Below are 26,506 nucleotides of genomic sequence, written 5' to 3' on the forward strand. Positions count from 1 at the left end.
GGACAGAGGAACTTGAGAGAGTTTTCAATTATCTTAATTTTCATCTTCGGGCTGAACACCTAGAGAATCTATTCCAAGTGTGCAAAAAAATCCATGACAGGTGAGATGAAGGATACAGCCAGAAATGAAGATTTATAATATATTTAAGGCCCCCTAGTTCAGAGGGTACAAAAAGAAATGGGATGCAATGAGCCAACTAAAAGAATGTTAAACAAACACATGAAAAGGAGAGACTACGGTGTACCATTAAAAGAATAATTATTAAGCTGAAACACAGAAGTGGGCGGTGAATAAAATATTTAGATTAACAGTATATGGAAAAATATTACTTGGCCTTGGAGAAGGAGGATATACGTCCAATATGATGATGGAAGTACACCCAGGATATTTCCTTAATTGGAAAGCAGAATGCAAGCTCTTCTGCTTCTGACTCTGAGAGACAAACTATCCTCCCAACCATAGAACTAGAACCTAAATAAAACTTTGGGGCGCACGGGTAGCAAAATAAACCACCAAGTGATCCGCTCTCTCTCCCCACCCCCAAAGTGAACAGAAACCAGGGCAGTGAAATAGGGTGACCTCAGGGGTAAATTTTAATGGTACCCTTTCAATGGCAAAAGGACCAAGACTCCAGGATTGAAGGAGCACCCCTATTTCCTGGAAGAAGCAGATGCCAATGTTGTCCTGGTGAAGCTTCATCACTTCAGACATCTAGGTTTTCTGTAGATCAGGATCAGTCAACCAGGAACTCACAATCAAAGACCATCAACCACTATGCACGAGAGTCTCAGAGACAATAAGTATCAGATTTCGGTTTCATCCCTACCCCTCAAGGATTTCAGATAATCAGATAAAGAATTGAGAGCTGCAATTTGTGACTCTTTTAAAGGAAGAAAAGATGGGAATTACCAAAAAGAGCAAGCAGTGAGAGATTATTAGAGATTACAAGATACACTTGGAAAGAATTAACCTGAACTTTCAAAAGTAAAAAGTGTAATTGTTGAACCAAGAGTATTAAGCAGCAGATTATTTGAGTAAGGAGAGGAGTACTGAACTGAATGGACGACAGATCTGATGAAGTACCCAAAAGGGAAAATATGAAAGGGAGCTTAACAGACAAATTAGAAAGAATGAGAAAATCTAAATATATGTCTACCCAGAATTCCAGAAGAGCAGAGAGAAGAAAAAAGAGGCAATGTTTGAAGAAATGATTACCCCAAATTTTCCAGAAACAATGGAAGAAGAAGTATTCACAGATACATGGCACACAGCATATCTGGAGGAAAAAAAAAAAAAAAGGCAAAATGTATAAACCAAAAGAAAATGCACCTGAAGATACTGTGGTGCAACTGGAGGACACGGACAAAGAATAACAAGGAACAACAAACAGACAGGGTGGACAGAAGACTTCTCAACAGCAACAATGGAAGACAAAAGACAGTAGAAAAACATCTTTCATTAGAAAAAGGAGGGGAGGAAGAAGGAAGTTGGGGAATTATGGAAATTAAGATGCTGCAGGACTGTCCAGAGAGACAGATAAACAATGACTCAAGAAGCACCAAAATAAAGCTTCACATATCTGGAAAACAGTATATAGGAGACAAAGGTGAAGGTAACGTTTCAGATCAATAAAGGAAAAATGAATTCAAAATATACGGCCCAGGACAAGAGGTCACCACGTGGCAAAAAAAAATGAAACTGGATCCCTACCTCATCCCATAAACATCAACTCCAGGTAGATGAAAGACTTCAATGTACAGAGCGAAACTAAAACACTTTGTGACAACAAGGTGAGTATTTTTATCCCTGTGGAGTCAGAATTTTAAAATGTTCATAAAACTCAACCACAAAAATGATAATCAAGAATATGAAAATTAAGAACTTTCATATCAGAAAACAAAGAGAAAGTGAAAATATAAGCCACACACTGGAGAAAGGTATTTGCCAGAAACGTAACCAAGATAGGATTATTTATTCAGACTACATAAAGAATTAGTACAAGTAAAAGAGAAAAAGGCAGACCAACAGGAAAATGGAAAAGACACCATAGTTAAAACACATATGGTCAACCAACATCTGGAAAGATTTTCAACTTTATTAGGAATCTGAGAAATACAAGATAAAATGAGATCCTATTTTCACCTACTTGATTCAAAAGATTTTAAATCTGAAGCCAGAAAGTGTTGGCAAGAATGAGAATGGATGGGAACTCTTCACACACTGCTGGTAGAAACCTAAGTTTTAACCACTTTGGGAAAAGACAGTCTCTTGTAAAGAAAAACATTCTTCACTCTGTGACTCCTAGAGAGCACTGTATTCCACTCCTAGAGAGCACCGCAGAGAAAACACTAAACATGTAGATGCTGAAACACAAGAATGTACGTGGGATCATCTTTCATTAAAAAAAAAAAAAAAAAAAAAAAAGATGTAAAACAATCTAAATTTCCATCACCAGAAGAATGGAAAGTAAATGGTAAATTCCCAGTGGAATATCACATGGCAGAGGAAACAATGAACTAGGGCGTTGGGGCCACAACTCGGACTTGGAAATAATGCATGAACAAAGCAGTAAGGTCACTTTTATAAACTTTAAAAATAAGGAAAAACTGAAGGATAGATGGTTTGGAGATGCATACGTTTAGAGCGAAACTACAGAGCAAAGAAGGGCAGGATAAACACAAAGCCAACAGAGCTGCTCTCAGAGGGACCAGGAAGCAGCTCTCGGACCATGGCAACAACGCAGCCAATATTCCAGCTCCTAGGCTGGTGGTGCTTCTGTGGGTGTTTATCTGATTGCTGAAATACACACACATCATAAACGCATCTATACAGAATGTGCACACACAGACAGGCTGAAATATGCCCTTTAATCAAATCAAGACAGGACATTCAATCTTGCAGACGGGGGTGGTGGGGGGGGACTTTGTTCATCTTGTACCTTTCTGAGATGGCTGAGTTTTCTATTCGTATGTACTAAATTTTTTTTAAAAAAAATGAATAAACGGGAATTATCTGCATGCATCAGTTAGGGCTACTTTTTAATTTTCTTTATATATTTTTTTAAAGTAATAAATGCTATTTTACATTTTAAAAAAGAAAGAAACCGTAATGGACTTCTGCCTAAACTCACTTAATCTAGGGTTCATGTCAGGAGGAGGCAGCCAGCCACCTCAAGTGACATCAGGAATGGGGAGTGAACGTTCGCTTGATAGACAACGATACTCACTCAAAAACAGGGAGTGCACATACAGGCCCTGTGGTAAATTCTGTTTTCATGCTCACTTTTTCCCTATTTTTGTAATGTGACTGCAATTTTACATAGAAAACAAGCAAGACTTTAAATGATATCAAGGTCATTTGGCCCTAAAACACATCTAAATAGAAAAAAAAATTTTTTTAATGATTACTTCTACTTAAAAATATATGTATTGTGCCAATACACTGTACATTTACTTTCAATGACAAATGCATACAGTTGGGAATATCTTACTGTGATCCCTTCGTGTTCTTTCTTCGTGTGTCCTTTGCTCTCCTGAACAGGCCTGGGCTCTGAAGAACTCACACTCTGTGTATCTCCTACATTCTGACCTAGAGGTTTGGAGGGAAAAATCAACAGCACGTATATTTCAGGTGGTAAAACTGGAAAAAAGATTTTTTTTTTCTTTGTACGGCCACATCTGCGGCATATGGAAGTTCCAGGGCTAGGAGGCAAATTGGAGCCACACATGAGACCTACACTGCAGCTTACAGCAAACACCAGATCCTTAATCCACTGAACAAGGCCAGGGATCAAACATCCTCATGGACACCACTGTCATGTTCTTAACCTGCTGAGCCACAACGGGAACTCCCAGGAAATTATTTTTGTACGTAGATAACTACTAAGTTTGGATAGCCTGACATGCGAAAACAAGAGTTATGGGCCCAGCGCACTGGAAGCCCATGGGTCACGTCTGCTCCGCAGACCTGGTGTCTGACACACAGAGTGCGTCACTGTCCCACATTACGTTACACGGGGGATGGAGATAAAAAGTGGCCTGGGGCCCTTTTTACGAGTCAGCCAGGTGAGCTGCTGGGAAAAGGGAGCAGTGAGGTGGCTCAGGGCTGCTGGCAGAGAAGGCACCGGAAACCAGCAGTGGGAATAGAAAAGGGACCATCACCACCAAGCTTGCCGACACCAAAAAGATCATATTCTATGAGTAATTTGGGGCCAATCAATTTGAAAAAACAAAACAAAGCAAAACGCATGAATTGAACAAATTCCTACGGGAAAAAAACACAACTGATCAAAATTAAGACAGGAAAAGGAAAATATGAATAGTCTTAGAACGCTTTAAAAATTTGAATAGGGACTTCCCGTTGTTGCTCAGAGGTAATGAACCCAACCAGAATCCATGAGGACGCTGGCCTCGCTCAATGGGTTAAGGATCCAGCTGTGGCTGTGGTGTAGGCCAGCAGCTGCAGCTCCGATTTGACCCCTAGCCTGGGAACTTCCATGTGTCTCTATGGGTGTCACCCTAAAAAAACAAACAAACAAACAAAAGAAACATAAAAATAAAAATCTGAATAGCATTTTTAAATCTTCCTACAAGAAAACTCCAGGGAATGAAGGAATTCCACCAAATATCTAAGAGAAAAACTATAATAATCTTACACAAGAGAACAGAAAATCCTTCAGATAATACATTTCTCAAAATATTTTTACTGTATTTTCTGATGAGGGAGCCAGACCCTAAAATTAAGGTTGATGCAATGGCGGGGCTGGGTCTAACCTAACTCATGAAATGAAAACGAAGTAAGTTCACTGTCACCAGACACAACGTAAACATGTGCTTTCATTGTAAAATATGCATTAGTCCCAGTTTACAGGTCTAACCACCTGCTGTGGTGCCTTCCACACCTGTTGCTACTGAAAGGTGGTGGAGAAACTGTGTAGATGAACACTATTTCACGTTACTGTTCGCAACCGCAGCAGAGTCCACAAGCTGCTATTAAACTTTTTCACAGGTCTGGGCAGCCTAGCGTTCTCACTGGTGAGCCTCACGGCTCTTCACACAGCCCCTTCCCCCATCCCGCCTCCGCGCCTCTGCCCCGACTTGCCCACCCCCCCTCGCCTGTGGTGAACATTCTCTGCCTCCCGCCTACTCCAGCCACTTCAAGTCCTCGAACATACCACACTTGCAGGACGTGTGCACACACGCGAGCATGCACACACACACACACACAATTCAGATAGTTTAAAATCACCCCTGACAATATGTTATTGTCAGAAATCACATCCTCGCAATCAACCTAGTAAATGCCCTTGAAATAGTTAGGATAAATGGAGAAAGCCACACAAACACACAGCCTCTTCCTGGCCAGACTCTCTGGTCCCGTGTGAGTACTGGAAGCTCCTGGTACCTGGCGGGGCGTCTGCACCCAGTGGCTCCGTGACGTCAGGGGAGCTGCTGCTCCGAACCATTCGTTGCTGCTCGTCTGCTGCCTGGGCCCCCGGCTCCGCCGCAGGTGCACTTTCCTGCTGCGGGCACTCCTCCACTTCTGTGGGCATCAATACAAAACGGGCAGGGGTGTATTTTAAGCTTTTTAAAAAATGAATTCACTACTTAAAACAACTGATTCTGAAAATGTGGTTTTAGGCACTTTTCCCCACAAAATTGCGCATTTACATCACAAAGCTTTCTATGCTCGTTAACAGTAATATTCCACTCCAAGAATCCATTTTCCTTTTAAGTCCTACAAAGCATTTTTTTTTTTTTTCAATCAAAGTGAAGGGGGGAAAAAAAGAGAGAGAGAGAAAGCAGAATGGCTGAGCACTGTAAAAGCCACTGAGTTTCAGGGACAGGCATGCCAGGGGACAAGGGATCCAGGAGATGCAGGGACAGGTGCATACATTTGAGAGAGGAACATCTCACACATAAAAGAAAGATAAAGGAAACGGGAATTTCAACTCCATTATTTCTTTTAACAGATAAATATGCAACTGTTGAAAATAAAATACTATAATCATTAAATGGCTTCTATCACCCAAAGCAATGTGGAAATTAGTCACTAAAGCACAAAAAAGAGCCATGTCATTAAAAAAAAAATCAGACCTGAGTACAGACCACTGGAAGATCTCAGCTAGAATTACTATAAACCATACCCCCTAGAGAAGGAAGCCCTCCTAGCTCACTTCTAGACCTCATGGTTCGTCTTAGTCTCCTAGGACAGACAACCCAATGCGCTGGAAGGTCCCTATCTCCTCCCTCCAGAACCAGACCCCTGAGGCTGCTTCACCCCTTGCCTCCGTTACCACCTGTTGCCCTGGGCTCTACCCCCAATGCGGCTCAGAGAGGTCCTCCCACAACAAAGCTCTGACCATGCCTCTCCTCCTGGGAGGTCCAAAGCCCCCTCACTATCCCATGTAGAAAGCTGCTCACAGTGAACACAGGTTCCCCTGACCTCACCCCCAGGCTTGCCCTCCGCAAAGGAGCTCTCACTCTCTTGAGTCTTGAGCCACCCCAGCCCTGTGATACCTGCTGCTCCCTGACCTGTGCTGGGCACCTCTCCTGCAGGACGTGTGACCCCCCACCACTGCATCCCTCTCCAGGTTTCACATTGCCTCACGCAGCCACAGACTTCCAAGTCATAAAACTACAGTCATGGAACTCTACGTCCATGTAGCTACGTAGTCACACAACTCTACATCCATGTGACTTCGCAGCCATGGACCTCTATGTCATATAACTGTGCGTTCACGGAACTCTACGTCCATACAACTATGCAGTCATGGAACTCTACACCATATGACTATGTAGTCTTGGAACTCTATGTCCATGTAACAGACCAGTCACAGAACTCTAGGTCCATATAACTAGGCAGCCACAGAAATCTACGTCCATATGATTATGTGGTCATGGAACTCCACGTCTGAATGACTACACAGTCATGGAACTCTATGTCCATGGAACTATGCAGTCATGGAACTCTACGCCTGTGTGACTATACAACCAGGGAACTCTACATTCTTATGATTATGCAGTCATAGAACGTGACGCCGTATGACTACTCAATCAGAACTCTATGCCATATAACTACACAGTCACAGAACTGTACGCCATATGATTACACAGTCACGGAACTCTACGCCATATGACTATGCAGTCAAGGAACCCAAGTCATGCGACTACGCAGTCACGGAACTCTACATCCATACAACTACAGCCACGGAACTCTATGTCACGTAACTATGAAGTCATGGAACTCTACCTACATATGACTACACACTCACAGAACTCTGCATCCCATAACTAGGCAGTCACAGAACTCTACATGGATATAACTAGGCAGGCATGGAACTCTACGTCATATAACCACTGATACAAGTTACCAGACCCTAACACTGTGAAATGGGTGTGACCCTTCACTTACAATCCACGGTATTGGGCTTGGTCTAAATTCAGATGCTGACGGGAAGCTGGACTTTGGGACCAAGCAAAGGAAAGCTGGGTGGCAAGAGCAGACAGACCCATTAAAGCTCATCTTTTCCAGGTTGTTTCTGCTCTGTTCTTCTGAACAGCCAAGAACTGTTCACTCCCCCACAAGAAACACAGGACACCACATATAGTGATCAGGTCACCCGACTCTGAGCACAGACCAGGCCCTCCTATATCCCTAGGCCCAGGCTCCTGGCCTCAGGCAAGAGAAGCCAGATAACACCTTGCAGCCCCTATCAGCTCTCTTCTTTCACCGCTTACTCTAATTATGCAAGACACTTGACACCTTCTGGGAAGGGTTTCTATTTGTTAATGAACCTACTTGTAAATTTAATGTCAGCAGAGGGAGCCCAAGAGCTTCTTATGTCTCTAAAAACTGACTGGCAAGTGTCAGTCTTCATGCACAGTGGGAAGAGTGGGTTTTATTCCCTGAAATGGAATGCCAGGAACTGGTAGATGCCTGTCTCTGGGCTCTGACAGAAACAAATAAGAGCGGGGCCAGCGCTGGCAGCATCTTTTTCAAGATAAAGAACATCGCCATCTGGTGGGATGCAGCTCCGCCACGGCGCTGCAGCTTTCAAACGTCCTCAGCACAACAGACGGGCCAAGAGCCTGCCATCACCAGCTGGTCCGCCTTCCCAACAGGCTGGCCTAATGCTGCTTTAAGGCTCTGTTTTTGTAAAACTGTTGGTAGGGACTTCTCATATGGACCGTGTCCAAGGCTGCAGAAACCATGGCAAGTGAGGGGGGGTGGGAGCCTCTGTGAAGAGGGGGAGCGCAGGGGGGGGACTGTGGGCCCAGGGGATGGTGCCTTGAGCATGCCTGTACTTGGCTCAGTGATAAAGAGTATGAAAAAAAAGATATAAATTCTCCTTATCCGGAGTTCCCAATGTGGCTGTGATTAACGAATCTGACTAGGAACCATGGGGTTTCTGGTTCGGTCCCTGGCCTTGCTCAGTGGGTCAAGGATCCAGCGTTGCTGTGAGCTGCGGTGTAGGCTGCAGACATGGCTTGGATCCCACATTGCTGTGGTTCTGGCATAGGCCGGTGGTTACAGCTCTGATTCGACCCCTAGCCTTGGGAACCTCCATATGCCGTGGGAGCAGCCCTAGTAAAGGCAAAAAATTCTCCTTATCCTACAATTTGAACCCAATTTCCTGATTTGTAAGTGTACATTTTTTGGCCTGTTCTCACACTTTGTACTAAGTATGTGCTCAGTATTTGTTTTGCATCAAGGAACAAATGAATACCAGAAACATTTCCTTGATGCTTTTTTCCTTTTTCTTTTTTAAACAATTCTCCAGCTCCCTCTGCTGGCTCTTTATTTTTGTTAAGGCCCCTCCCCTTCTACAGGGTCAGCGGGAGCAACTCCTCTTTCATAACCAATTAAAACCATTTAACCCTGAGATGCAAATATCAAGGCAGAGGATCATCTGATACTCAAAACAGAAAAAGGACCATCTAAGTTGTTTAAAGATTAAATTATAAATTCTGGGAGGTCTAATGCAATCATCTGTTTTGAGTATCACACAATTTGAATCACTTCAAAGAGCTCAGTTCTCACTCAGATTCATCAAATCCTTCACTTTCTCTCAAGCATAGCAAAGCCGGGAATCCGAACTCTCTAGCCCCCGATAGCATAAGTCACACAATAGCAGTACTAAATCATCGCTTTCTAAAGCTCCATTCAAAGCACCAGAAAAATGAATAAGGAGTAATTTCATTTTTCCCCATGGAGAGAAGAATCAGGATGATTACATTAAGTATGTAAACTCTTGAGAAACTTTTATTTATTCCAGACGCCAGACTACTTTGCAAAGAAATCTCACTCACTCTCTAATCGAAGGCTTCCTGACTCCATCCTATTAAACACTGAGACTCTTTCTTCACTCAGCAAGATTCTGTGTTCCATTTACTAATCACACAAGGTTGCAGAGGCAAAACTAACAGTGTAGTTTCCTAACTTTTAAAGCACTGTGCACAATACCAATCTGATCCTCTAAAACACACAAGCGATGTAAATCAACTCAGTATCTTGGCGTTTCCCACAAGGTCCAAAGGTGAATCAGCCCAGACACTGACCACGAGCAGTCCTGACAACCTGGTGCTCCCTGGGAGCCAGAGAACCAGATGCAGAAGCAGCTCAGGAGACTCTCAGTTGGGTCCCAAGAAGCCGCTTTTGGAATGAGGGAAGATCACTGGTCCTCTCATTACTACTATTACAATATTCCCCAAAGAAAAAGAAAACCTACCATCTGCATGGCCTGTAAGTGCCACAGATTGATAAATGTCCCAACATAAGAGCAGTTAAAATTGCAAACAGCTGGAAAGAATTCTGTGCACAAAGGAGAGAAAAGGAAACCACGGAAACTGTCAATTCCACCTCCCATGTGTTTGTTTATGCAGCTATTCATCCTAATGAACAGGATACGAGTGGTGGTGACTTTCCCAAAATTCTGCTGCCACCAAAAAGAGTCCCACAGGGATCAGAATAAGATGCCACAGTGGGTGAAGGTAAGTAATTCTCTATTGTTTATATTATTAAAACAATTTTGGTGGGTTGAATACTCATATAGATAAGGAACAAAAAAAAGAAATGTTAACTTACATGAAAAGAAAATTAGCAATCATTTCATTTCTATAGGAAAGACGGTGAGCCCAGAGGGTCAACATTAATAGGGCGTGCGTCACGCCCACATGGATGTGTGCCCACATCGCTAATGAGCCATGGGTTAGCAACACATGCCAACACCAGGATTGATTTATTTATTTATTTATTTTATAGAATCACACAAATTCTTTTTTTTTTTTTGTCTTTTTGCCATTTCTTTGGGCCGCTCCCACGGCATATGGAGGTTCCCAGGCTAGGGGTTGAATCGGAGCTGTAGCCACCGGCCTACACCAGAGCCACAGCAACGCGGGATCCAAGCCGCGTCTGCAACCTACACCACAGCTCACGGCAACGCCGGATCGTTAACCCACTGAGCAAGGGCAGGGACCGAACCCGCAACCTCATGGTTCCTAGTCGGATTCGTTAACCACTGAGCCATGACGGGAACTCCAACACCAGGATTTAAACTGGAGCACATGCTCAGTCCTCACAACCACACAACTTGTGTGCCACGTGGAGAATGTTCCATCTCAGACTGAGGATCGACAGGCATCGCTCTGGGCCCAGGCTCGGAATCGGGACAGTGGATCGCTTTAACAGAATAGAAGAAATGGCACCGACTAGGGAGAAGCTTGCGATTGTGGTTTTCAAATGAAACAGTAGCCGCCTGTCCTCGAGGTCACTACACCACTAGTCCCTTTTCCCTTTGTGCTGTAAGACCAGGAATGAGGACAGCAAAGGCAGGAAGGCACAGACCAAGCCCTCCCTGCTTCATTTCACTCTAAATCCGTCCCTCCCCGATCAGCACTATTGGTGTTTTGGACCAGACGGTTCTCTGTGGTGGTGGCTGTCCTGTCCATGGTGGGATGTGCAGCAGCATCCGTGCCCTGAGTGCCAGAGGCACTACCGGCCGTGACGACCACCGGGGGTTCCCAACAGTGCCCAAAGCCCCCTGGGAAGCAGGAGGCCTCCGGCTGAGAACCTCGACTCTAAATCACATTCAACTCCTTGTGGACTGTGTACCTATGTATGGGAATCAGGACTCTGAGTAAAGTAAAATACAGTACTGGATGAGAAAAAGTTTCCAAAATGAGATGACTAACAAGGAGAGATTTCTTTTGAGAACATATTCTGGACAAACTAATAAAAAACTTAAACAACGTGGGGGAAAATGGGTTATGAAAAAGGGAAAACCTTTTCACTATGAAGAGAAGTTTCTCATGGGTGTACATTAGCCAAAGAAAAAGCAAAACTGTCTTAAATACTTTATTAATCCTCTCTAGGTGGTAGTATTTTTTTTTTTTTTTTTTTGGAAAACCAAATTAACAAGCAATCTCCTGCAGTAATTTAGCTGACTGCTGGCCCTCATCCCATGTCCCGTTCTTACTATTTTTCATCTTGGGTATTTATCAGAGAAAAAGAGCTTTCTAAAATACACAGTCTTTAGTCGTCCTTCACAGTCTACCAATTACATATGATACTTCACATCCTCATGAGGGGAATTAAGCTAATTTGGCTTTGCTAAACCACAGTATGACATGATTCAGGGCTGCTCAAAGCCACAGTTAAGCGATTTCCAATATTAAATAAACACTACTCTGCAGTGCCGCCCTTCTGAAAATAAGAACATGAAAATATTTCCCTCCTTAGTAAGAAGATTCAGTTCATCTTAGGATCAATGAAAAAATAAGGAGACATTGATCGAATCTTTCAGAGCAAAGCAAAATGAATCCTTTTGTTGAGGGGTCCACGGTAAAGTTACTGCTGGTGCTGTGGTGTCTTAACAGACCAGAAAGTGTACCGCACGTAGACATCTAGCCAAACTCAATTTCAATCTGCTGAAACCCGGGAATAACATCTCTTCGTTTTGAAAAGGGGCACTTTTTAATCCTTGGTTTGGGGGTGGGTTTTTTTTTTTTTAATCAAATCTCAGTAATCAGTATGAATCTACATGAACTGATCACTACCTTATATGTGATTTATTAAGTCCAAGGAGGGCTAGTCTGCAATCTGCATGATTTTTCCAGGTTATTTCTTTGGGGGAGGCACAGCAAACACCCTAACACTGGCATGCTCAGAACTTCCGCAGAATTTTATGAGGTTTCCCTTCTGTTCTACAGGCTCTGTATAAAGGCATCACTGTTTTCCCCTCTTCAAAACCCTGGGCCAAACAATCCTCTATCCTTCTCAGCTAATGGTCTTACAGAAATTCTGCTTCACTAGCTCATAGCCACTAAGCGTCCAACTGCATTAAAAACAATGACCATTCACTGAAAATAAAGGCCAAGGGTGGTGTCCAGGCACGCATGCGTGATGGGGGGGATCAGGGCCCAGGGGTGAGCGGGAAAGCCCAGGGACACTGGGGGACATCGGGGGACACGGGAGACAGCAGTACAGTACCTGGCAGCCTGTGAGAGCTAGAGGAGTGAGAGAGACCCGGGAGGAGGGCGCTCACGCTGTGGAGGAGGAGCGGGACGCTTTTAGTGGCGGGCAAGGCCTCGGGGAGGCGGGCACAGTTGCCGATAGACTGGCTCCGCTTAGCTTCCAGGAGAGAGAAAGCGAGATGGCGTCAGAGCAGAGGCAGGGCCTTCACTTCCTTCCCACTGTCGCTATCTTTCGGGGCTCCCTTCGAATCGTTAAAGGTGGTCAGCGCAGGGCACAGCATTTCATGAGAGTCTCTAAATCCGGCCAACGTTGAGTCCTCCTGATGGCGGGAGGAGGACCGCTGGCCAACCCCCGGGGCTGCTTTCTAGGAAGCCTGTTTAGGCTGAGCCTCTCCCCCTTTCCTGCCCTGGGTGAGGTTCGCTTTAGGGGTGTTTGTTGACCCAGGCAGACATTATAACCGGTTTTCTCTTCCTAAAGGGCCCAAATGAAAAGGCCACGGTGAAGGAAGGAAAAATCTAGCCAAAAATTGTTTTATAAATCCTTGGCAATTCCAAAATGGGTTCACTGAGAGAGGACTGTATTCAAAAGCCGAAAAGCTCGAGAACACGTAAAAGTTGAGTTGTTTGAAACTGAAAGGATCAGATATTTGGAGAAAAGGTAGCAATCGCCACGAAACCCATCTTTTTAAATCACATTTCGGGCTTATTAAACCCACAATTCCTTAGCATCAACTTCATGATGTTCTTAAGTTGTCTCTACCCTGCTGGTCAAAACCGCTGAGGAAATGGATGGACACAGGGGAGACGAGGCTTCATACACATGCAACCACCACCAGTAAAACCAGTTATAATTGTGCATTTTTCCAAAATTGATCCCTAGATATTTTAAAGATAATAACAGATGATTTTGTGGAAATTAACTGACTAGCTTTTAACCATTCATTTTCGAGATCTAAAGTTTCAGCATCGTTCACATTCAGGAATTGATGCTGTACTTTATAATTCTGTAATTCCCGCCAATCCTTTTAAGGTGCAAACTAGTGCTTTCTCTGTTAAATTAATTGTCACTTCCCTACGCCACCATTGCCAATTTTAGATTTCCCTCTCACCATAATCACTGATAGTTTCTCGGTCTAAGAGTCGTCTGTGGGGCAAATTATAATAACCTTAAATTGTTCTCTTACTGAGATGAAGAAAAAAAAGTCAAATGGGTCTTCCCTAATAAAAGTCATAATGCTAACAGTGCAAAATCTAATGTCATGAGCTGCTGTTCCTTCTTTAAAAGGTGGCCTCTACATAACCACAACAAAAAAATCCACCATGAAAATATTCTGGGCCTATCAGAAGACTAAAAATAGGTCGAATAATAGAATTGAGAAAAACCTCTAAAATGTAATCGACATACAAAAATTACACATTTTGTAAGACAGCACGATATAATCAAACCTGCGATAACCACTGCTTTCAGAGGCAACAAAGGAGTCATTAACATTTTATAATTTTTAAAAATAGAAAATAAGAAATATATACAAATGTGTAAAATACATGAAGATAACAGATCTGTCCAACTCAATAGTTCTCATCTTCATTATCTTTTAAAGGTTATGGTTCCATGTATTTTTAATTTAATTAAATCTATGAAGGCCAGATCTGTGGTTTTGAAGTGACATACTGACATACTACACAAGTACCTTTGCATGATTTCGTCAAAGCTCTTATTTTTGCACAGCTTTTCAGGTACCTCAGAACACTGATAAGAGAACTGCACTGGCCAAAACGCACAGAGGATTTTCAAAAACACACCAGTGCCCTCATCAGGGCTTTGGTCTAAAACACCTGTTGAAAAATTGAGGTGCAATCTCTACTATGGCTATGGTTTAGCCAAGTAATGGCATATGAAACATGGCTGCTTCTTAATATGAGAATAAAGTTTAAAAAGAGCTTTGAATGAACACTTTCACCATCACTGTAATTCAAGCCTGTAAGGGACTGCAGGGAGTCTGGGGAGCTCAGGCATGATGCCACCTGTTACAAACTTCTGTTCTGATCCCTTTGCTTTAAGGATCCAGGGATGGAGGAAAGGAGTTTTTAGGAGTTGGGATGAGAAAGCAAATCAGTGAAAGTGCCTCCAACAAAGCTGCCTGTTACCAGGAATTGGGTCTCTTCTCAGGGGGAGAAGGAAGGAAGCAGGAAGATCGAGGGGAGAATGTAAATAAGGTGATAATTACCAACAAACATCACCGTGAAAACAATGTGGCAGTTGGGGTTAGGGCGGAATACATTTTCATAAAAGCTGCAACAGGATTCTAAGGTGTCTGGAGTAAGCCTTTGCTAAGCACTGGAAAATACGCTGAGTGTAAATGAATCTTTGATTTACAACCAGAGGATGCTGTGACTTTCAGTTGTCAAAACGCTGGATATCAACTACAAGTGCATGGTATTAATGATGCAAAAAACTACAGGAACCTGAGATAAATTTGTTTTAAACTTAAGTTACAGCTTCAAATTCACTAGGAGGGGAAGGGAGTTTCATGTGTTCTTATTATATATGCTACAGGGTTCTCTTTTTAAGAGAAAAGTGTAGCAGCAGTTTGACTAACTAGAGATTCCTGGTTAAGTTCTTGGTAATTCTAACAGGCTGGAAGGCCAACATCCACAGACACATAAAGCTCAATTTTCCCAAGAAGCAAAAATGTCAGTATCTCCCTCTGGTTCTGAAAACGGAGGCGTTATTCTCCTTTTCTTTCTGGAATACATTTCCACACTCTCTCGAGATTAACATTGTTCAACGACAATAATGCTGCCAGTTATGTGACCACTAGGATCTAATCCTCAAAGTTCAAACAAAATATCTCTTTTCTCTCTTTTGCACAAATATCTGGTTCAATGTTAACATCTCAACTTCTAGGAGTTCCCCTCATGGCTCAGTGGTTAAGGAACCCAACTAGGATCCACGGGGATGTGGGTTCGATCCCTGGCCTCACTTAGCGGGTTAAGGATCCAGAACTGCCATGAGGTGTGGTGTAGGTCACAGACCTGGCTCGGATCCTGCGTTGCTACGGCTGTGGTGTAAGCCGGCAGTTGTAGCTCCAATTCGACCCTTGGCCTGGGAACTTCCATATGCTGAAGGTGTGGCCCTAAAAAGCAAAACAAACAAACAAAAAACCCTCCTTTTTCACAATGAAGGATTTAGAAATAAATATCAAACACTGCGATCTGGAAAGTAATCAGAGAGAAAGTTGAAAAGGCCTCGTGTTTAAGTTCTGAGTGGAATTTAGCAACTTTTAGAACATTTTATTCCCATCAATCCATCTCTTTGAGACACAGACAAACGTAGCTTACCGGTTGCTTTCTGGCGGACGATGTTTCTCGCCTTCTCCACTCCCGGGGCCCCAGATGTGGTGGCGCTCCGAAAGCGCATGGGCTCGGTCATTTCGGGGTGGCTCCGCCAGCTCAGGGAAAAGGATCTCCCCACGGTGGTTCCTTTCTGAGAATCTGGAACACAGCCTGTGAGACGGGAAAAACAACCCAAAAGCCAAACTCATCATTATTTATGTCAGGGCCTGTGCGACTCTGCACATTTCATACACAGAATTATGTACAAGCAGTAAATTAGGCACCATTTCCTTATACTGCAATTTAGGAAGTTATTCATTTGTCAGTAGTCTGAAAATTCACGTTGCCAAGGTATTTCTCGAGCATCGTCCACGGTCTCATGGAAATCATCACATCTTCTCAGTCCTCATTCCAACACACAAAAATATTAATAAATCTTTCTCAATATAAGAATGATATCAAAGTTAAACCACTGTTCCCAGGACACTCCAAAAACTGCTTTTATAAACCAGGAAGTGAGAGGTCCTGATCTTAGAACAGTATTCCATCCCATAAATGCTAGCCTCTCCACAAATCCCCACAAGAAACAAACGCCCATAAACTCTAGTTATAGTCAAAGGAGCAAGGTTAACGGAATTCTATAAACAATAAAAATCCCCTTTTAAGCAAAGCTCCAAAACAGCAAAATACTGCAGCTCTTGACTCATCTTCTCTCCTCTCATACTGCTTTGGGCAAATAGTTCAAATGAATGGTCAAGGATCAAAAGAAATACAGAAGAAAAGAGAATGAGACACTACGAGGTCTCCATACATGTATGATGTGGCTAGTGGGACACTTTGAGGTTTCTGCACACGCGTGATGTGGCTGGTGGAACATTTCCAGGTCCTCCGCACATGTATGATGGGGTCAGGGGCTGTGACCTGTGGCTCATTTTCACACCCAGATTTTTCTGAGAGGGTACCTTGTTTCCACAAATCTAGTGCTTATATAAGCAAGTATTCTATAATGAATATTTTGATCTGTTTCTAGAATCAGGCAATATAATAAATGGGTCAGAAATATTTGCCAGGGCCATTAATCAAATAATTAAACTTGCTCTGCATCTTTGCAAAAACAGCATTTTTGAAGTTGTTTGCCTTCGTAAGACAACCCTAGCTCTCTCCATGAATCTGTGTCCGCACAGTGAGAGGGAAGAGAATATGCGGCAGGCTGAAGGGGAGGGTGGATTATGAGAATTTCAGGAGGCAGGGAATGTGCTAAGTTTGAGAAGGTCCTCACTTTCTGTCTCAGCCACTCCCCTTCACCCTGAAAGGCACCTTAGTCAGGCAGACTCTTCTGGGCTGAGAACCACAGCCTCTTAGGAGGCGAGTCCTTGGCTGGTAGCATCTTGATCCTCCCAGGCTTTGGGTTTACAGAGTCCCTGAGAGCTGCTACAGAGGACACCACAGAGGCCTAGGGCCCAGGCTCCAGACTCCCTGCATCCTACTTCAACCCCAAATCTCTAGTTCGGTATCTTGTTTTTAGGAAGGGGCTCTGTACAGCTTCATCTTCTGCTAAAGCATGTGAGAACATGGCTGCATTAGACAGTCTGAACTGGGATTAAACAACTCCACTGGAAAGCCACATACTCCAACTGCTTGATTTTGGCTTCTCACTAACTTGCTTTTACTACCTGGTGCCTTGGCAAGCCATGCACAGACTGCAGTGAAGACATCTTAGGACTCAGTCATGTTAATTACATGTCTCTGCGGTTAATTAATCTTTGTCATTGGTTCACACCTCCCCACATCCACACTCCCTGTCATCCTCCCCCACATTGACTCCGAGCTTCAGCTCGTGACTTACTCCGGTAGCAAATCTGAGCAAGCAAGGATCTGAAATGCACTTGAACATCGGGGCCTGCCCTCCTACCAGTCCTGGAACCCTGTGCCCTCAGGTGAACAGCCTGAGCTAGCCTGCTGGGTGATGAAGGCATATGGCCCCATCATCCACCTTGGCTGCAGTCAACAGCCAGCCAAGCCCTAGCAGAGCTGCCTCCCTGAGCACGTCACAGCCGAGCTGATGGCAAACACAGCTGCAAATCCAGCAGAACCAACCAAGGGAATTCAACCCTAACTGCCAACCCAGAAAATCGTGATCTGAATAAGTGGTGTTATTTTAAGTCCCTATATTTGGGGTGACTTGTCACACAGCAAAGCTGCCTATGCCCAGACCTTGTCCAGGCTGCATCTACAACAGCAAGTGACAGACCCTTTGTGAGTCTTCAAAGGGAAAATTCTTCTCCGGTCCTCGGACCAGGAAAAGCTAAAGAAGAGGACTGTTTCCACCTTCTGGGCTCCATGATTCCCTGTGATCTGTGACAATCAAAGTCTAATCTGTGGTCATCCCTTCCTGCCTCGCCAGCAGCACAGAGGCTCCCTGGCATTTTATCCACGCTTGTAGCCCCACCCCTGCTCATTTTGTCCCAGTCCCCTTATGTGTTTTATCTGTTGTATTATATGTACTTCTATAAGAGGCCTGAAAATCATCTTCACAGGATAAGCTGGAGTACAGGGAATCAATCCAAGAACCATGTCAAGGCCTTAAAACCAATAATGAAGACAGGATGCCATACCGTCATCCCCAAGAGAAACCAGCGCTGACGTTTCCCACATTGATCTGACTCTAGGTCTCAAAACAATTTTCACCCAGAAACACAACAAAGCCACATGGCTCCACATGCATCGTTTGGAACTTCCCCACCTTTGCCAGGGAGGGACCTGGGGTTGGACCTGCCTGGCCTTGATTTCCGGCTTTATGGCTGCCTAGCTGTGTGACTCTGAGTGAGCCCGTGACCGTGGACTCTGATGTGGGGAGAGGTGTCTGTTTCACAGGCTGCACGAGGGTGCAGAGAGGTTAACGTGTTACCCATGCTGCTCCCAATACACAATGACCACTGTCCTCCTCCTCCTGCCTTCCTCAGGTGTCCATTCTCAAGAAGGTGACAGAAGACATAAACCATACGATATCACTTAGATGTAGAATTTAATATACGGCACAAATGAACCTTTCCACAGAAAAGAAACTCATGGACTTGGCGAACAGACTTGCAGTTGCCAAAGGGCAGGAGGAGGGAGTAGGGTGGACTGGGAATTTGGGGTTAATAGATGCAAACTACTGCCTTTGGAATGGATAAGCAATGGGATCCTGCTGTATAGCACTGGGAACTATGTCTAGTCGCTTATGACGGAGCAGGGGATAATGTGAGAAAATAGAATGTATACATGTCTGTGTGACTAGGTCACCGTGCTGTACAGTAAAAAATAAGCAGAACACTGTAAACCAGCTGTAATGGAAAAAATAAAATTCATTCCAAAAAAAAAAAAAAAAAAAAAAAAAAAAAAAAAGACGGGGCACCAGGAGACACCATCGAATGCATCATTACAAAGACACTGTCCGTGTGGCTGCTTCAAGTGACTGTGTTTTCTGGCATTTAATACACATGCCTCCCCAGCCTCGGACACAGGGCCACCCCATCAAAGAGGGTACCTTTGCCTCGCTGCTTCTTCTCCTTTTGTTCACTTAATTTGTCCAGGGGCAGGTTGGTCATCTCGACCCCGTACACGGTCCTGGCGAGCACCGCCGTCAAGGAGTCCATGATGCTGGCCCACTCGTTTATGAGCTCCTCCCACTCCGTGCGGGAGGACAGCACGCCCAGAAAGTCGTCCCACAGCTCCCGGGAAATGGGCACGCAGAGGTTTGCTCGGATCCAGGCCACCATGAGCGTCTAAAAACAACCAATCGACAGCAGAATTCAACCATCTGCACCTGGAAGCAGCGTGTCTTTAACAAGCTATTTAAAATTACCATTGGTAAAACGAATTTTAAAATAAAAGGTGCTTTGAGATACTGTGTTAACTTCTCAAAATTCATTGGACCAGCTCAAAATCAGGGTTTGAGCTACGGTGAAATTAGTTATCGTCACGAACAAAGATACTGATTGCAGATGATCCTGGGGTTCTGTGGCTGGTCGTGGCCGGAACTGGGGAGAAGACTCTGTCTCCCGGGACAGCCCCTTCCTCACCCTCAGCATTGGCCACTACAAGTCCCCTCTCCTAAGCTGACCTCCAACCCCACCAACTCCTGCCTGACCTTGAGCAGACTTCAGAGAGAACAGAGCATATCGCCCTCCGCCCACTACACCTCTTCCTTCTCCCCTGCAGGCCCTGCCGAGGGGACACCTGCTCCAGCCCTGGTCTGGGCCCCCCTCAGCCTCTGGGCTTCTGTTAGCCCCACTTCACCCCACTCTTCTACCCATTCTTCATCCCCAGCTCTTGCCATCAGCATTTAAACACGTGCCGATTCTTCCTTATCTTAAAACAAAAGTTCCAGTTGGTCCACACTCACTCCACCGTAATTCCTCTGCCCCCACCTTCTGCCTGGGTTCTAATCCCTACCCTCACGGCCCCAGCCGCCCTGGGTTCAGAGTCCACCTGCAGCCCAGCCCTCTCTGCTGCCTCCTGAGCTTTCGGTCTGCTCTGGGGCAGCTCTCTGTGCACGTCCTGCAAGCGCCTGTCATGCAGCAAAGTCGTCAGAGAAATTTGGTTTCCTCCACTGAGATCCCTCCAGGTCCTCTGGTCGGCCTCTGCACACACCCTCTCCTCCTCTCTTCCCCCGTTTCACCTCCTGAACCCCCATCCACTCCTCAGGTCAGCTTCCTCCCAGGGGTCCCTGACTGCCCTCACCCCAGCCTCCGGGCCCCGCGTTCCCTGTGTCTCCCCATCAGAGCTCCTTTCCGTAAGAGTCTAGCCATGTCTCCCCACTCCCACAGTCCACTGCACGGCAGCTGCTCACCTGGGCAACCCTATGTGGCAGTGATGGGTACATTCTGGGATAATTCCTTACCTGGAAGCTGTTCAGCTCCTCACCTCTGTCAAAATATTCCACAGCCTTTAAAATTCAAGCCAAAGTATGAAAAAAGTGCCAAGTCCATCTAGATAAGCCCCTAGTGCTTTCCTAACCTCAGCAGAGGGCTCCTTCTATCCAGAGTCTGCACAACAGGCTGCTCTGTCATCAGAGCTAAAGATACTGGTTGAGGTGCCCAGGTGCACATCTCTCTGCCCGATCCAGATGCAAGAGGCTCCCACTGCTGTGGGGAGTGGTACCGCCCATGGGGGAAGCATGCATCTGCTTTCTTTAATTAAGTGAGATTAGGTGGGTTCAGGGTAGCGTGGCCGTAGGCTGCTTTTTCATTAAAAGAGATTTTTCTAACACAGACCTAGGGAAACTGTGAGTAGAAGAAGATAGTCTCTAACCAGGCAGCCCTGCTTTGACCACCTGAAAAATTCATATGTAAAGGGACCCTTATGTACTGTACCTGTTCTTGATTTTGATTCATGTTAACTATACTTTTTAAAGAAGTAAAAAATGTTAAGGTTGTTGGAGTTCCCGTTGTGGCACAGCAGAAATGAATCCAACTAGGAACCATGAGGTTACAGGTTCGATCCCTGGCCTCGCTCAGCGGGCCATCGCTGATGCGACACAGATCTGGCGTTGCTGGGGCTGTGGTGCAGGCCGGCGGCTACAGCTCTGATTCGACCCCCTAGCCTGGGAACCTTCATATGCCACGTGTGCGACCCTAAAAAGCAAAGCAAAAAAAAAAAAAAAAAAAGTTCAGGTTGAGCTAAAACAGCTGAGCATGTTGAAAACAGGGTTCTAAACATTCACATTTAAAATCTGATTCTAAGATGAATGAATTTTTCAAAAATTAAGGACAATGCAAAGGGAAAAATTAAAATCACTGTTCATTTATTGTTATGAACACCTGATTACACGTTTTTATTATGACTAAAATGCCAGCACCTGCTTATTCATTTTCACACTCCTGTTTTCAAAATGAGTTTAACGTCACTACCTAAAGTGCATTTACGCAGTAAAATTAATAAACCGTGGATCAAAAACATAATCATACAGAGTAAGAGGCGAAAGCAGAGACTGGCAAAGTCACAGGACTCAGCCTCACACGTGGTCGTGGCTCTGGTCTCGGGTTTAAAAGCAGATGAGTGGGTGTGGTAAGGCAGCCACGCTGGGCGTCCTGCACTGGCCTCACTTTATTACTAATCATCAGACAATAATAATTATTAATAATATTATTATTTTAAATTAGGACAGGAGAGGCCAGCTGGAGGGACTGGAGAGATCTCAGTGGAAGAAACCAAATGCTTTTTACGATTTTGCCACAGGACAGTTGCCTGGAGGATGCACATGTAGGGCTGCCCAGGGTGCAGACAGAAATGTCAGGAAGCAGCAGAGCAGGCTGGGCTGAACGTGGGTTGTGCAGCTTCTAAGGTTCACCTCTGCAAACCCCACACATGCGCGTCGTCACACACCACACAACGTCCTCACTCACAGCTGGGCAGAGGTGAGGGCACCTTGGACACGAAGCCAGGGCACCCTCCTCACAGGCACCCCCACCCTAAGAGGAAGCGGGGGCGGGGGAGAGGCTCAGTTCTGTCACTGACCTGGTTCGTGACCTGAACAATTTATGTGGCTTTTCAGGAGCCATATTTCTCACTAAAGATAAAAAGCTGAGTAAGATCATTCTCAGCTTCATCCTTCGGCACCGCAATTCATGTTTTATCAAGTACATTCTGGCACATGAGGGCATAAAAAACCCCCTTCACTGGGAAATCACCCCCTTTCTCACAAAGTTTCCTAACCAACCACACTGCCTATGTCTCTCCACCACTCTTGGAGGAATATATAATTTTAAGGTACTGGCTCATGTTACCAGCAAAGGACCAAAGTCCAGGCTTCCAGATAAACCTCACAGCTTCAAGCAGGAGGCCATGTGCAGCACTGTATATCATAAAACAGATATTAAGTATATATTAAAGCATGATTTCTGCAAGCACATTACTTTGTAAATATTTAAAACTAAGTAAAACTCAACTACGGCTTGAAGAAAATTTGTCAGCCTGAGTTATCTCCTGACAGAGGAAAAAAACACTAAAGGAAAACTTAGAAAAAGATCAAAGGATAAAGGTAACCCAAAATTCCCTGTCCCCTTTCATAGGGTCCTAGTTCAAAATTATAAAAGCCAAGCATCTGGCAAGTGTGGACAGACTCTGCCACCACACAAATAATGGTCAGATGGCATACTTTCGTCACGGGATGGGACTGCTTGGTGGATCTGCCCCAACCTTTCCCATTTTTCTCCTTCTGGGGTCTCACAAAAGGACTCAGGAGGTCCTCGCTGATTCCTGTGACAGCCCCAAAAGGCAGGAAGGAGCCCCGCCCTGACTGTGGCAGGTGAGGGATGAGTCTTAGAAAGACCAAGTGGGAGGTCCCGTCTGGCTCGGTGGTTAACAAATCCAACTAGGAACCATGAAGTTGTGGGTTCAATTCCTGGCCTCACTCAGTGGGTTAAGGATCCGGTGTTGCTGTGAGCTGCGGTGTAGGTTGCAGACTCGGCTTGGATCCCACGTTGCTGTGGCTCTGGCGTAGGCCGGCAGCTACAGTTCCCATTCAATCCCTAGCCTCAGAATCTCCATACGCCGAAGGTTCAGCCCTATAAAAAGACAGGAAAAAAAAAAAAAAGAAGAAAGAAAGACCAAGTGACTTCCTCTAGGCCACACAGCCAGGAAGGCTCAGCGCTGGGGTCAGAGCCCAGTCTGCCTCCACAAAGCACCTCTCCTCTCTGCTATTTTATGGTGAGTTCTTCATTAACTCAAGCATTCCTCTTGACCCACTGAGCCACTGTCAAAATAAAACGATGTCCTTGTATCAAAAATCATTCATCATCATGGGCTCAAAACTAATCTTCAAGGAAGATCTGACAAGATTTCTTCATTAATGAGCATTCCCTCCAAAACCAAAACCAAACAAATAAAAGACACAACTCCACAATAGATTCTTGCTTCAATGAATGACAAGTTCTTGCTCTGATTCCATGACACACAGCAGGGTAAAATGTGATCATGCTATAAGGAGGCAACTGAGTACATGTCAATTATTTCTACAGCCTTGCATATGTTTTTCATCAAGTCAATCAAGATCACTCAGTCACTAAATTATTAAAAAAATTCATATGAACAGTTGGGTGTTTTGTATTACAATGGGAATATTCAGCTTCATTTGAAGGACTGATTTCTCTTGCTGTGAACGTTCACCCACAGAGCTGCCCTGTATTCTGGATCAGCTCTTTAACACATAACCTCTAGAACCACCTTCCAGGTCCCGAGGAGGGGAGCCACCTCTCCGCTGCAGGGTCACGCCCAGCCTGTGGTCCATCCTAAGTTCTCCCATCACGTTACTCAAGGCCCGTCTATCAGACCGAGGCCTGTACTGGACAGAACGTCCCATTTTCCCAGAGTCCTTCCACACTGTTCTCTGCCAGAAATGCTTCATTAATACAATGCATCCCCAAAGTGCCAGTGCTTTCTGGAGTCCTGCTGCAACAGGTGCAGCCTCCAGGACCCTTGAAACTCCTTCCCAGGAGGCCAGCTCATCACCTGCCTTCTCCTCTCTCCCCCTCAGGGTGACTCAGAGACTTGCGTGCTGGACTCGTCTCACCATGAAATAAATGTAAGAAGCACAGCTGTCTCCTCCACTTTCTGCTCCCGCCCGAGGCCAGTGGCTCCTGACCTGGTCCAGGATCCTGCTCTCCCTGGACCACTCTCAGGTGCGCAAGCATCCTTTCCCACCCACCCCCCACCCTCAAACCCTGCTCTCCACACCCCCGCCAGTCCCAGATGCTGCCCACCCCCCTCCTCTGCAGTCCCTCTGCAGAGCCTTGACTACAGTTGGGACCCCCACCTCTGCCCAGCTCTCATTTCCTCTGTCCACTCCAGGTGGGCCTCGTTCCCCAGCACATTCTCAGCCACATACATCTCATCAAAGCTGCTGAGTAAGGAGACTGGCCGTTCTCTTAGCTCTCCAGGCATCCCAGACACAGGGGCTCTGGTTTCCCTCCCGGCTCACTGGCCACCCCTCCTCAGTACCTGTAGTTGCTTCTCCCTCCCCCCCCCCCCGCCCCAACACACAGGTGGCCCTCTTCTCTCCTGACACGTTCTAACTCCTGAGATACCACCCAGTCCTGCGGCTTCAAACACCATCGCTCAGCACACCAATGGCCTCACGTTCGTATCTCTAGGCTGAATCTTTCCTGCCCTATTCCATTCCCACGCTCTGCCCAGCTTTCACCTCTTCAAATCCACCTGGGTCTACACCCCGGCCATCAGCTCTTGTCCTCTTCCTGATTTCTAACAATCTTAAGCAGATCGCAAGAGCAAGGAGATGGCAGAAAGGTGGGAAGGCAGAAAAGCAGCCCAGCACTAACTGTAGAGAAGAGATTACAACCTTCAAGGCAAAGCGGAGGACATTTTCTAATCAAATGCCTATAAATTTTTTTAAATTGGTCTAATTTTGCTCCGGAAGCTCTCAATGATTAAAACGAATTTGCTGCAAAATCCGATTCATTTCTTACATCTGTAAGTGTTTTAATAAAAAAGACTTACCCTAAATAGCAAGCCTGCCAAGCTCTGGGCAAACAAGTCCTTCACTTGTTTATCCTTTGGCTTCTGCATGACGGCTTCTGTTATCCTGAGTAGTATCTGCAGCATCTGTTCCCTGGGCCGCCCAAAACAAAGCTCGAGTTAGTACTCACATCTCCACCGCACTTTCATTTATAGGTACAAGAAATTCTCTTAAGAAGGCAGCAAAATGGATCATCACATTACTCCAAAGTATGTGAATGCCAATTACATAATGAATACCATCCTTAGCAAAATAAGCTACCTTACGGCACCACAGTTCTAAAAACATGCCTCCCGTGCCCTCATCAACGGACAGGACAACACAGGCCTCATTCCGGCTGGCCCCTCTCCCCCTGCAAGACGGGAGGCAAGACTGGGTTCACCTCGCCAGCCCCGTGAAGGCAGGCAGGGAAGAGCGGTGCCTGTCTGAACTCCCGCAGCTCTTGTCAGTGTTCACATCTGGTATCTTACTTAACCCCGGGGTGGGGGGGGGGGGGTCCTCTCTATCTCTGCCCGTGATGGAAAAGGACGTGGACTTTCTGGTCCCTATCCTGGGGAGGTCTGCGGTCAGCAGCACCGTGGGCCGAGCCCGCCGCACTCCCACAGGTCAGAGAGCTGGCAGAGGTCGCCACTGGACACCTGGGGCACGGAGCTCTGGGCCTGGAAGGTCCTGACTCTGCACACAGGGCCCCTGAGAACTGTGGCCACAAGGTCTGCGTCCCAGCGCTCCTCAGAGGAGGAGGTAGTTTCTAAGTGAAAGATCTCAGAAGCGTATGAGACATTAGAGGGAGAACTAATGCCGCTAGTTATGCTACTGGTGCTAAGCTCTTTGGCCCGGGCAGAGGCGTTTTGCTTTCTTACAACTCAGTGACTTTCGTCACCTCTTCCCCAGAGGCTGTGCAAACGGAGAACACGTTATCTTTTGTACAAGGGAGGCCTATGATTTCTCTGGGAGAAATCGCCCCGTCCCTTTAAACTACTTAACTTCTTCGAGGTCCTGTGCACCAGCCACTTGTTCATCCTTATAACTTCCTCCTTGGGCTGGCTTGTCAGGGATCAAATCGAGCATTGGACTGGTCCAGTTTGGACACGGAGACCCCTAAATCCCTGTCGCTGTGTACCTCGCTCGTATTTCTGCGTGTGGGATGGTGTTTTCTCTTAACGTGGTGCTGGACCTCATC

The 26,506-nt window shown here is 45.5% G+C and overlaps 1 protein-coding gene across 14 annotated transcripts in view; it reads right to left on the reverse strand.

The window, feature by feature from the left end:
• The window catches only part of RALGAPA2 (Ral GTPase activating protein catalytic subunit alpha 2), a 271,235-nt gene that overhangs the window by 164,107 nt on the left and 80,622 nt on the right, over nt 1–26,506 (reverse strand). For 8 of the 14 annotated variants that reach the window (XR_014832899.1, XR_014832897.1, XR_014832898.1 and 5 more), the window contains 5 exons: nt 25,308–25,419; nt 19,339–19,576; nt 15,816–15,980; nt 5,404–5,541; nt 3,491–3,588 (listed from right to left, as the gene is read on the reverse strand). Coding sequence is in view for 10 of the 14 variants with exons in the window: in XM_085004561.1 (XP_084860687.1) it covers nt 3,491–3,588; nt 5,404–5,541; nt 15,816–15,980; nt 19,339–19,576; nt 25,308–25,419 (751 nt within the window). In the remaining 4 variants the exon portion in view is untranslated. Of the gene's footprint in view, nt 1–3,490; nt 3,589–5,403; nt 5,542–12,489; nt 12,631–15,815; nt 15,981–19,338; nt 19,577–25,307; nt 25,420–26,506 lie in introns of all 14 variants that reach the window. The other 6 variants (XR_014832895.1, XM_085004558.1, XM_085004557.1 and 3 more) reach the window with 1 other exon arrangement.

Source organism: Sus scrofa, chromosome 17, assembly GCF_054392235.1.
Source record: "Sus scrofa isolate SSC_HxYL_T2T_F1_AM1 chromosome 17, Sscrofa_HxYL_maternal_Yorkshire_Landrace_v2.0, whole genome shotgun sequence".
Classification (NCBI taxonomy): Eukaryota; Metazoa; Chordata; class Mammalia; order Artiodactyla; family Suidae; genus Sus; species Sus scrofa.